Consider the following 13357-nt stretch of genomic DNA (forward strand, 5'->3'; position numbering starts at 1 on the left):
TTATAAGAGTTATCTTGCATAAAACATATCTTAGTTATGTCGTATTCCTACCACAAACATATTTTCGTAAAGAATATGGAGTATAACTATGCTTCCAGAGTAATGCAAATTTATAGGAATCCTTCTCGTTGTGCCTGTATCATCCTGAACTCATTCTCCAGCTTCAGAAGACTTTAAAAATTATCTCCAGTCATCAGTGGGACAGACACAACTGAATAATGTAACTGTCCTAATGTGCATCAAGACAATACCAGGGAACTGCATGTAAATAAGATTGCTGACAGTTTCATCCAGAAAGTTACAATGAGACATAGTCTTTAAATTGGGACGTTAGTGAAAACAGCTTGTAGGTGATTGCAATAGTTTTAATATAATGTAATTCATGATAATGTAATTATGTAGTTCATAACAATTTAATCATTATTAAAATAGTAATGATATCAGTGATAGACACATTCAAATAATTAGAATAGGAAAGAAGTATATAAATATGCTGAAAATAGCCTCCTCCCAAAACTGGCAGAGTGCACCACCACCCTGCCCAGCACACACACCCCTTCAATAGCACCCACCGGCCAAAACAAAAAGTCAGTGCCTATAGAAAAAAAAAAACAACCTCTTCCATTATTCACATCTGTGTCATTCCTTTTCAGACCGACTACGGATGGAAATGGGTAAGTTTGACTTGATTGATGTAGGTTTCCACTCAAGTAGAAAGGGATGGAGCATATAATGGAATTACAGATGCTTCATATTTGCTGATCAAAGCAGTGCTCCCTTTCAGAGCAATCCACTGCACAGTGGTGGCCAAGTCCATCTCTGCTGTTACTTCAGTAATGTCAGTGTAGTTACATCAGGGAAAAATAGGCCCCAGGGTTTTTTCTGCAATCTTGTTATAATCACAGCTAACAAACCCCTATCCCAACTCACTCCCTCCTCCCATTTAAATCTTTTTTTTTTTTTTTACTAAAGAAAATTGTGTACTTTCTTTTTAGATCAACTGCAGAGTGAAAGGGGTAAGTTTACATTGATTTCTGTAAGCTTCTGCTCAAGCTACCAAGACAAGGAAAAGTTATTGAAGCTGCTTCGGTCCCAGAATATTAGAGCGACAAGGTGGGTAAAGTAAAGTCTTTCATTGAACCAACTTCTGTTGGTGAAAGAGACAAGCTTTCAAGCTTACAGAGAGCTCTTCCCCCGCCGCCCCCAGATCTGGGAACAGCTCTGCAGAGCTGTTCGTCTCTTTCAATGACAGAATTTGATCCAATAAAAGATATTACCTCACCCACCTTTTCTCATTAAAAAAGCAAGAATATATTTGTAAAAATGTGTTTATTTTATCTCAGCTAAACAATGTGCCCATGTGCAAACTGTGAGCGCCCTGCCAATTATTTCAAAATACAAAATCAGATAAAAACTTCACTCCTGTCTGACAACACCTCAACCTATTGGTGAGCTCTGAAGCATGCTCTGAAAGTTTGGCAATCCAGGCTATTTCAGACCTGGGTCAGGAGGGTATTCCAAAGCCCCAGGAACTTTATATAGAGCGCTCTGCCATTAGCAACTTTATATTAAGGAGATCTAACCTCAGCTTCTTTGCTGATTGCAGCTGTGGCATGACATGAAGGAACTGCATGTGATATATATTCATTATCTAGAGTGTTGCTCCATGTCAGTGGAGTCTACTACACAGCAGTGGCCAAATTCATCCTTGTTGTGAAGTCAGTGCGATTTACATCAAGGATGAATTAGATGACAGCTTTTGCAAAACTCCCGTTGGAACAAATGTTGGTTTATTTATTCTTAGCAAGACGGCTAATCTGTAGAGTGGATTTCTGCTAATCTTTGCATAATCTGCTAAACTTTGATCATATGAGAAGCAAATATTAAATACAGGTGGGATTGGTAATTAATGCAGTGACCATCATATGTTGTGAAAAAAAATATTTTACATTTTCTTGGAAGACATGAGAGAGAACCAGTGATGACAGGCTGGGAGCAGCAGGATGGTGGTAAAATATATACATAGTACAATATATTTGGCACTATGTGGGTCATTGAATAAGGTTTATTGGTGCTATTCACAAAGTTAAAAATTTAGTCAGCTAAATGTATTGTTAAACAAATGTTCAAGAACCAAAAATAATAATCATCTAATTTAATCTGTTGCAGTCCAATTCCGTAATGATTGTGATAAGTTTGCACTGATTTGTCAGTAGTGATTTTCAGATTTTTTTTTCTGCTTTGCAATGTATATCCTATATTTCTAAACTTTCTACTTATCTACTTACCTACTCTGTCTCATTTACCTCAAAATGTCCAGCAGTTTTATTTCTAGAGTGTCTGATCACCTTACAAATCATCATTCTGATAAAGTGTCTCATATTGTCTATATGCCTCCCGGAAGCTAGCAGGCAATAATTATTAAACATTTTTTTGCAAATTTCCTAATCTTTCCCATTGTTTTCCTTTTTGCAGCTGTGGGAAAGCCAGGCTAAATGAATGGACTGTCCACTTGCTCTACATTTTGAAAACTGTGACATGATTATCACAGTTCAGGGCAACTCTCCCTGTATTACCCCTCTGTGGTCTCTTGAGGGCTCATCAGCCATCACCTCTCTTGGGCAGAGATCTGTGTCTCTCTCCCTCCTGACTGGGGTTTGTCCAGGCTGCACAGTTCCCTGCCTACAATGTGATATCCCCAGCAAGCCAGACTGCCTAAACTGGCCTGCATCTGTACTTTGCTTTCTCTTCAAAGGCTATGTGCAGCTGGAATTGCCAGCAGGCACGAGTTACCACGTAGCTTTTTATATGCAAACATATTTCTTTGCAAGGTGAAAGCATTACAGAGAAAACAGTGCAGTAAGATATCCCAAAGATATTTTAGGAAATTGCCATATCTGTCACAGTGATATTCATGGGTGACTGGTATGAGTAGAGGATGCAGGGTGAGCTAATTCCTTATCCATCAGCATCCTGTGACCATTACACTTTTCCTGCTGTCTTTCTATAGCTCCCATCTAACAGCCACCTCTGCCAAGTTATACTATATAGAAAACATTTGTTTACAGGATAGAACAAAAACTCCGCTGTTACTCAAATGTGTGTCATTCCTTTACAGCCCAACTACGGGGGGAAATGGGTAAGTTTGGTGTGTTCGGGGTGTGATATCGCCTGTTTTCTTTGATCTGTGGGCTGCAACCTTAAACAGTTTAAGTTAGTTAACATAATAAAGCTTTTTGTTTGTTTTACATTTCTTCTTGTTTTCAGTAACCCAAATTTAATGCACAGATTAACTTAATTTGTTTACAGTGTAGTAGGGACCAAGTCTTTTATAACACAAGCTATACTTTTGCAATCAATTCTGTGAGCAGGGCCTGCCTCTTGCTCACAACTTAACTTTGTGTTATAGCGGCAAGATTTTAACTACTTTAGCCCAGGCCTCATACCAGGCCTCTTATTTCTGGTCTTATGTCTGATACATGGGCTTATGTTTCAGGCCCTCTTCCTACTCCACCTTCTATTGATGCAGAGATGGAGCTGATGATGGACTTATATTTGCTTTATATTTGCTGACCGGAGCACCCCTCCCTCACAGAACAGTCCACTGCACAGCCATAGCCAGAAGTATCCCTGCTGAAAATGCAGAGCTTCTAGTGCACTCTCACACTGATTTAAACCTAGGGTTTCCAGGTGTCTGGGTTTTGACTGGAATGGGTCGAAAAGGGACCCTGGCGGCTATGGTCAGCACTGCTGATCAGGCCGTTAAAAGTCCGGTTGGCGGTGCTGTCTAAGGCAGGTTAGTCCCTGTCTGTCCTGGCACCACGCTGTGCCCTGGAAGCGCCCAGCAAGTCCAGTTCCTAGGTAGTGGTGCACGGGGCTCTATGCGCTGCCCCCGCCCTGAGCACTGGCTCCGCACTCCCATTGGCCAGGAACCATGGCCAATGGGAGCAGGGGAGGGCCGTGCCTGCGTGCGAGAGCAGCACACAGAGCTTCCTGTCCCCCCTCTCCCATCCCCCCTCCCCCGCCTAGCACCCAGACCTGCTGGCCGCTTCCAGAGTGCAACGCGGAGCTGGGACAGGTAGGGACTAGACTGCCTTAGACCTGCTGCACTGCTGACTGGGAGCCACACAAGGTAAGCCTGCGCCCCAATGCTGATCCCCTACCCCATTCCTGAGCACCCCACCAAACCCAGAGACCCCTCCTTCACCCTCAAACCCCTCATCCCCGGCCCCACCCCAGAGCCTGCATCCCCAGCTGGAGCTCTCACCCCCCTGCACCCCAACCCCAAGCCCCATCACTGAGCCCCCCACCAAACCCAGAGACCCCTCCTCCACCCCAAACCCCTCATCCCTGGCCCCACCCCAGAGCCTGCACCCCCTCCCACACCCTAATCCCCTGCCTCAACCCACAGCCCCCTCCTGCACTCCGAATCCCTTGACCCCACAGCCTGGAGACCCCTCCTGCACCCCAAACCCTTCATCCCTGGCCCCACCCTAGAGCCCCCAGCCCAGAGCTCGCACCCCCTCCCACACCCCAACCCCCTTCCTCAACCGGCAGCCCCCTCCTACACTCCAAATATCTCAGCCCCACTCCCAATCCTGGATCCCCCTACTGCATCCTAAACCCTTCATCCCTATCCCACCCCAGAGCCCACACCCTCAGCCATAGCTCTCACCCCCTCCCGCACCCCAACTCCCTGCCCCAGCCCAGAGCCCCCGCCCGCACCCTGAAGCCCTCATTTCTGGCCTCACCCCAGAGCTCGCACTCCAGTTAGAGCCCTCACCCCCTCCCAACCCCCTTCCCCAACACAGTGAAAGTGAGTGAGGATGCGGGAAAGCGAGCCACAGAGGGAGGGGGAATGTAGTGAGTGGGGGCAGGGCCTTAGGAAGGGGCGGGGCTAGGGTGTTCAGCTTTGTGCGATTAGAAAGTTGGCAACCCTATTTAAGCCCCAGTCATGAATTAGGCCTTTCTAAAAAATAAAGAAAAAAAGTTGCTGTCTTTTTATAACTCTCACCTAACAGAATCTACCCCCTCTCAACCTCTATAAAAGAATTATTTTGAAGAAGAGGGGAATTATTTTCTTACTCGAATAGTTGTCATTCTTTTGCAGACCAACAACAGAGAGAAATGAGTACGTTTTCATTGATTTATATAGCCTGCTACTCAAGCAAAGGAAAAAAGAGAGGATATATGGTGGAATTGTGGATGCTGTGTATTAGTTGTTTAGAAATCGGTTCTCTCTGAAAACATTCCACTGCATAGACATGGCTAAATTCATCCCATCTGTAACTACAGTGATGTCGTCATTGTAGTAACACTTGGGTAAGTTAGTCCCTAGGATTTTGGAAAACTCCCAACATATTTTTTTTCCTGAATTTGTATTCAGATGTTTGCAGAGGGGGGAAATTATTTCATTAGTCATATGTGCAATATTGCCAACAGCCTCCTAACCACCTGCAGATTTGAGAAGAAATTTTTAGGAGCTGCATGTATTGAATGTCCAGCAACAGTGAATTGTCCAGAAGGACCTAGAGGTTGATAGTCAAATTCAGCACAGTGCTTCTGTCTATGAATTCTGCTTCATTCTTAATTATCAGGAGGGGGTAAATTAAGCAATTTAAAAGATGCTTGAAGAAAAGGGCAAAATTATGTAATTCTCAAATGTGTGTCATTCTTTTACAGATGAGCTTCAGAGACAAAGGGGTAAGTTAGCACCAAGTTGTACAGCTTTCTACTCTTGAGAGGAGAGAGGATATTGGCTAGAAATGACTGTATTATTGTTGAAGGAACCAAGGACAGCAGTGATGAAGTGGAGGGAGATTAGCGAAGTTTATCGCAACTGGTAGTTCGGTTACATTGCTCATATTTCATCGGGGGATTGTTGGGAGTGGCTGTTGTTTGTGCTGGGTTGGGAGTGTGAGATTGTCACAGGAAGCTACAGTTTGTTGCCATTTTTGGCAAATCTGGGAAATCTTTGAGCTTCTCATGGGGAATGTTCTCTCAAGGGGGATGGGCTTCCCAGCTCATGGAGGAGATAAAGTATGTGCCTGGAAAACTACACTTTGAAGTTAAAGCAGGTTCTATCCATGGGATCCTGGACCATCCACTGAGAGATTCTTCTCCTTCAAGTGTCCCCTGCATACTCTCACTCATGAGAACTCTCCAGACCGGTGCAGCCCTGAACAGTAGAGTTCTAGCCAGTCATAGCCATTGAAGTGCTCATGCACCTCTCTCACCCCTCCCCTCAGTGAACTTGGTGCATTCCACGGCCAGGGTACAAAAGGGGCAGTGAGTTCCTTCTCACTGTGACCAGATGAATAGTTTTATGTGGAGCTCAGGAATACTTTTGTGGTATGATTAGTGGCTAGCGTTAAAACGTAGTTAATCAAATAGTTAAGAATTAGTTAGCATTTAGTAATAGGAGATTAGATAGTTACTTGAATGGAATTGAAAAAGAAACCCAGTTTCAAAAGGTGTGTATCTTATCTAGCGGTGTTCCCAGCATCAGATACAACATGTTTAGGTGAAGGACACTCACCGTCCAAGTGTTCAATTTGCTTTACATTTACCAAGAGAGCAAAGAAAGGAAGACAGAATAGGCTTCAGGCACTTACGTTGCAAGAAGCACTGTCTCCAAAACCATCTTGAACTGGGACAGGACAAGGTTCTGACTAGCATTGGCTCCAGACGAATCTACAGGGAGGAAAAGTAAACCATCTTCCTAAACCCATAATACTAAAGGATCCGGAGGTCAAGATCAGAAAAAGAAATTGTCTGAGGTGTCAGTCTCTATGACTAGAGCCAATCCTGTTAATAACGATTGGAAGGGCAAGGCAGGCATGAGGATTCAGCCTGAAGTGGCATTGGCCTCTCTGACAAAAGCCAATCCATAGGGGAAAGACCCTTCTGAATCAGATATGTTTAAGGAGCTGAGCAGTGATGTATTTCCTCATGGGAAGGTGAGGAGACATTCCTGCTCAGATCCAATAATCTCCAATAGGGATGAGGGAGGGAATTTTTATCAGAAGAAGAGGAATGAATGGAAGTGCAGGAGTCAGATCCAGACTCTGGAGAAATGACATCCTCAGATGAGAATGTAGGGGACAAGTCAGCCTTTTCACCTTCAGAAGATGCGGTGGCATTCCATGAGTTAGTGGATCATATGGCGAAGACATTGGATATTCCTTAATTTAAACTGAGGTATCCTCTCATCCTGTATTTGATATACTGGTAGCTGTGTTGGAGGCTGAAATGCTGTCAGGTTGGCCATATGTCAATATAAAAAGTGGCAGAAGCAGCAGCCGTGTTAGTCTGTATTTGCAAAAAGAAAGGAAGTACTTGTGGCACCTTAGAGACTAAAAAATTTATTTGAGCATAAGCTTTCGTGAGCTACAGCTCATTTCATCGGATGCATTCGATGAAGTGAGCTGTAGCTCACGAAAGCTTATGCTCAAATAAATTTTTTAGTCTCTAAGGTGCCACAAGTACTCCTTTTTCTTTTTATAAAAAGTGAGAATAGTTGTTAACTTGGAGCTTGTTTCTGCTGTCAGTGAAATCATTGGAAGGCGTCCCATTGATGCCAATGGGGGAGGAATGGATCCTGAATATTAAAAGACAGTGCATTTATTGGAGATATATATATATATAAAATAATTTATTGCAGGCTGGCTCCACTTGGAAAACAGTAAGTTTGCTCTGATTTCTAGGGTTTAGAGGGGAAAGGTCAAATGGTGCTCTCTTGCTGAATTTCTTTAAGAGGGGCAATGGTGGAAGATCTTCTTAGTTGTCCAAGGAGTTGAGGAGGTTTCCTCACCTGGGACAGGCCATATTGAGCATTATTTCCGTGGGGACCATTGAGATGACTGGTTTACACAACAGGGCAAAATATGTAGTTACTCAAATGTGTGTCATTCCTTTTCAACCTATCTACTTAAGGCACTGGGAAAGTGTCTTTTTTTTTTTTTTGTAGTTTTATCAAAGAAAGGAAAAAGATAGTTTACAGTGAGACTGCATTGAAACTCAGATTAAGCAGGCAAAATTTCACATCTGATTCCCACTGTACAATATCAAATGCAATTTAATGTAACCCTCAGTTTTTCAAGCAAAACAGAATGCAGAAAGATTTCTGTATATATGATACATCTGGTAAGTTAGTTTTAAAAAAAAAGAAGTTACACTGTCTGTCTCATTTGGGGAAAAACTCTGAATGGGTTATTTCAACATTTCTTTTTCAGCAACTCTCCCTCCAGATAATCTGTAAATCAAAGTTGTCTTTTCAGCACTTCCATTCAAATTGACCGCTGTCTGAGAAAGTTTTTCCTTCTCTTTCCTGAATAATGAACTTCACCCTGCCAATCACAGAAGTGTGCCATGGGCCTGGTTGTACAGCATCGTAATTCAGCATATGATGGGCTCTGAGTTTTGCTGCTTCTGTTCCATGTCTTTTTTAAAAAAAAATCTACTCATTTGTTCTTCCAGTCTCGATAGCAAAAAAGGTCTTTCTAAAATACAAGGGGCTGTTTCGAGAAACATTGGGGCTGATTCAAAGCCCATCAAATCCAATGGAAAGTCTCACAGGGCCTAATTTGTTCACTGAATGTAGGTAATTATTGCTATTTCAGAAGTTAGTTATTGACATACTCAATAGTATTGAGAACCTAATTTTCAATAACAAAAAAATGCAAATCTCGATTACATTTTTTCTTTTGCAGAACAACTCCAGCATGAAAACGGTGAGTTTTTCCAATTTCTAAGCAGGTGCACTGAGATTTTTATTGTTAACTCAGCTGCATATCTTATCTTTCTAAGACTAAATAAAAGCCCGCAAATGACCCATTGTGCAAGCAGAATTTAAGAAAAGGTACTGTTCTGTTGGTGTGTGACTTTGCAAACTTTGAGTTACATGAGGTATCCTTCCCACAAAAATTGTCCCTTTTGAAGATAGTTGGGCAAATACAGCATTTTCTGTTTTTCATAACATAGAACATGCATTCATATCCACACTTCTACCTTAGTAAGAACTGAATAAATATTTTAAGGATGCAACCCAAAGCTGTCTTGTACTTAATAGACTTGATTTATAGATTCATACGTGTTGATTTTTACTTAACTTTTTCTTTAATCATTTGCCTTATTGGTAGATATACCATTAGTGATTTACTTCTGCGACACAGGGGAGTTTTTCGTAAATTGCTTAGGGACAAGGAGCTTTTTGCAGTGTTTGGGAGAGACTTTCACATGTGAGTCACTTAGTACTGGGAAAAAGTGGGATTCTGAGTGTTTCTGAGTTGGTCTGAGTACATTTCTCCCACGTTAATCTGGATATCTTCTGCTTATCTATATCAGTGGGGATTGGGCATTTATCATTGGGGGAAGGCCAAAGAAGTTTGGTAGCTGTGTTGGATGCTGGAATGGTGTCAGGTCGGCCATATGACAATATAAAAAGTGAGAATACTTGTTTACTTTGAGCCTGTTCCTGCTCTCAGGGAAATCAATGGCAGGAGTCCCATTGATGTCAGGGTGGGGGGGCAGGGCAGGACTGGTTCCCCAATATGAAAAAAAGTGCATTTATTGAAAATATTGTGGTTTTTTTTCAGACCGGCTCCAGGTGGAAAACAGTAAGTATGCTCTGATTTCTAGGGTATGGAGGAGGATGGTCAAGTATTGCCTTCTTGGTGAATTTCTTTAAGAGGGTGATAATGAGAGATCTGATCATTTGTGCATAAATGAAAGCCCAGGAGGTTCCCTCACCTGGAACAGGACAGATTGAGCATTATTTACTGGGGGACTATTGAGATGACTGGTTTACACAATAGGGCAAATATGTACTTAGTTCAAATGTGTTTCATTCCTTTGCAACCAAGCTATGGAAGGCACTGGGAAAGTATAAAATGATTTATTATAATCTTCTTATCAGGCAGAGGAGAGAGACAGCTTATGATGAGACTGCATAGAACTGAGATTGAGCAGACAAATCTTCATATCTGAATCCCATTGTATAATATTAAATGCAATCAGGTTTAACCCTCAGTTGTTTTTCTGGCAAGAAATAAAGCAGTAAGTTTTCTATTGCTATGATGTGTCTGATAATTTGGGAGATCTTTAAGTTTAAAAAAAAAACACAACAAATTATGTTCTCTGCCTCATTCAGAGAAAAACTCTGTGTTAATTCAACTTTTCTTTTTCAACCACTCTCCAGCAGATAATGTGTAAGTCAAAGTTGCCTTTTCAGCACTTCCACTCAAATTGACAACTGTCTGTGAGAAAGTTTTTCCATCCATTTCCTGAATAATTCCTTTCCTCCCGCCAGTCAAAAGTGTGCCATTGGCCTGACCGTGAAAGAACATTTTGCAGCATGTGATAAGCTCCGAATAAGGCTGCTTCTATCCTTTGACATTTTAAAAAATTGTACTGATTCGTTCTACCAGTCTCAATAGCAAAAAATGGTCTTTCCAAAATACATTGGACAGTTTTGGGAAACTTTGGGGCTGATCTAATCCAATGGAAGCCCATCTAATCCAATGGAAGTTCTTACACATCCCAATTATTGCTGCTATTCCAGAAGTTAAGAATTGACATGGTCAATAGTGATGAGAACCTAATTTTCAATAACAAAAACAAAATGCAAATGTTGATCAAGTTTATTCTTTTACAGCCCAAGTCCAGCGTGAAAATGGTAAGTTAGCCCTGATTTCTAAGCAGGTGCACTGAGACTTTTCTTTTTAACTCAACTGTATATCCTATATTTCTAAGTCTAAACAGAAGTCCCTAAATCATCCATTATGTAGCAGAACTTTTTTAAAGAAGATACTACTCAGTATGTGTCCAGTTCTGCAAACTCTGAGTTACATGAGGTATCTTTCTCCACATAAATAGTTGCTTTGAAGATAATTGGCCAAATACAGAATTTTGTAAGTCGTTAGTCACATAGAACATCTTTTCACATCCACACTTCTTTCTGGGTAAGCCTTGAACAAGTAGTTTAAGGATGCAACACAAATCTGTTTCCCTACTTAATGTACTTGAATATTAGAGTCATACATTTTAATCTTTTACTTTTTCTGTAATGTTTTGCCATATTATATCAATTTGTCTGTCTACAGATATAACATACTGATGATTACAGTATCCAAGCACCTTAAAAATAATCACTTGTATAAAGTCCCTCATGTTGTCTAGATTTCTCCTTCCACCCCTGGAAGGGGATGGCACATCTCTGCCTCCTCTTCTCTACATGTTTGTTCGATAAAGGTAATAGTGTTGATGTAATAGACTTCTGTACAGTGTTTGATTTGTTTAATCCATTTGGATTAAAATACTAGATCAATATAAAATTAACATGACACATTAAATGGATTTAAAGTGGATAACTCATAGGTCTCCAAATGTAACTGCAAACATGGAATCCTCACAGAGTGGGGGTGTTTCTAGTGTGGTCCCACAGGGATTGTGTTTTGGCCCTACTCTATTTAACATTTTCACCAATGATTATACCAAAATTAGCAGCGTAGTGACATCTTCAAGGGCAGAAGGATGGGCTAGCTGTCTCCAGCACGTACTTAGTGTTTCAGATGGATAGTGTGTTGGATAGATAGGCTCTCACACTGCTGTCACTGCCATGATTACACTTTTATTTCTAGTACACTAGCCCAATCACAGCCAGTGTGGGCATACACCTCCTGGCTCTAGTGTATACATATCCTGAGAGTCACATAGACTGTTCTCTCTACATCCTACTGTATTTTCCTACTTTATATTCCACTGCATGCATCTGATGAAGTGGGCTTTAGGCCATGAAAGCTTATGCTCAAATAAATGTGTTAGTCTCTAAGGTGCCACAAGTACTCCTCGTTCTTTCTGCTGATATAGACTAACACGGCTACCACTCTGATAGACTGTACAGAATCTAGAATGCTGGGTCCCATGACTTGTTAGCAAAGTCCAGTGCTGGGCTTTAATCCACAAGTCAAAATTCCTTTTTATTAATAAGAAGGAAAAACAATGCTCATAGTAATCTGTGGAATGATGCTGATGGTTGACTTGTGGGACTGGATGTGTGGTAGACCTATGTCCTACACACATGAATCCTTTGCTGCAGTCTTGCTAGGCAAGGCTGAGAGCTTCTTAATGAGGCTTTGATCCCTAAGCCCTTTAGCACCCATCAGCTCCGGGGCGGGGCTACTCAGGAAGGCCAGGGCTTTAAAAAGCCCGCTCCTAAGCGACCAGAGCAGCTAGCGAATAAGAGCGGCTAATAGGGGAGTTTTGTGAAGGAGTTGAGAGAGGGAGCATGAGGGGGTCTTGTTACACTTAACATTCTTTAAACTGCATGAAACTTAAAACCAAAACCAACCCCTGATATAAAAAAAAAAAAAAAAAAAACTTCAAAGGAACGAGTTTCAGGAGTAAAAAGAGAACGCAGGCAGAAGCCCAGCAACAGAGTGGGGGCTATCTTGTTTATTGCACCCAATGTAGCATGTATGGTTACCTGTCTGATGGGCAGGTGGCATATGTGTGCTTTCGATGTAAGGAGTTCCTGACACTCAGAGACTGTGTACAGGCTTTGGAGACTAGCATGGCTGAACTGGAGGAGATAAGGGAGACAGAGAGATACATGGATGAGACTTTCCAGGACACAGTAGAACGGTCCCATCCCTGGTCTGACAGCCTCTGTGCTGTTGAGGAGGATGGATGTCTCAGGGAAGGATAACATCCAACTAGAACAGAGGGAAATGATCCCATAATTGGGACCCTCCTTCCAGATGATGCGGTATCCTCTCACACTGAGGATACCTCTCCGGGAGAGGGAATTCCCATTACTAGGACGAAACAGGTAATAGTTATGGGGGATTTGATCATTAGAAACATAAATAGCTGGGTTTTTGATGACTGGGAGAACTGCATGGTGACTTGTCTGCCTGGTGAGAAGGTTGTGGATCTCTCAAGACATTTAGATAGACTTACATGCAGTGCTGGGGAGGAGCCGGTGGTCATGATACATGTAGGTACCAATGACATAGGGAAGGATAGGCAAGAGATTCTGGAGGCCAAATTTAGGCTGCTAGGTAAGAGATTGAAGTCCAGGGCCTCCAAGGTAACATTCTCTGAAATGCTTCCAGTTCCACTCACAGGGCCAGTTAGACAGGTAAAACTGCAGGGTCTTAATGCGTGGATGAGACAATGGTGTAGGGAGGAGGTGTTTAGATTTATTAGGAACTGGGAAAACTTTTGGGAAAGGGGGAGCCTATACAGGAAGGAAGGGCTCCACCTAAACCAAAATGGAACCAGATTGCTGGCACTTAAAAAGGTCGTAGAGCAGTTTTTAAACTAAGGGCTGGGCGAAAGCTGATGGGTGTGGAGG

The 13357-nt window shown here is 42.1% G+C and overlaps 1 protein-coding gene across 1 annotated transcript in view; it reads left to right on the top strand.

Annotated features, from left to right (window-relative positions):
• Positions 1–13357, top strand: part of LOC122463658 (butyrophilin-like protein 2) — a 56643-nt gene that overhangs the window by 24875 nt on the left and 18411 nt on the right. Inside the window, exons 12-18 of the mRNA XM_043534725.1 lie at positions 654–674; positions 996–1016; positions 3119–3139; positions 5683–5703; positions 8712–8732; positions 9597–9617; positions 10655–10675. Coding sequence (XP_043390660.1) covers positions 654–674; positions 996–1016; positions 3119–3139; positions 5683–5703; positions 8712–8732; positions 9597–9617; positions 10655–10675 — 147 coding nt within the window. The remainder of the gene's footprint in view (positions 1–653; positions 675–995; positions 1017–3118; positions 3140–5682; positions 5704–8711; positions 8733–9596; positions 9618–10654; positions 10676–13357) is intronic.

The sequence above is a fragment of the Chelonia mydas genome, chromosome 23 (assembly GCF_015237465.2).
Source record: "Chelonia mydas isolate rCheMyd1 chromosome 23, rCheMyd1.pri.v2, whole genome shotgun sequence".
Taxonomy (NCBI): Eukaryota; Metazoa; Chordata; order Testudines; family Cheloniidae; genus Chelonia; species Chelonia mydas.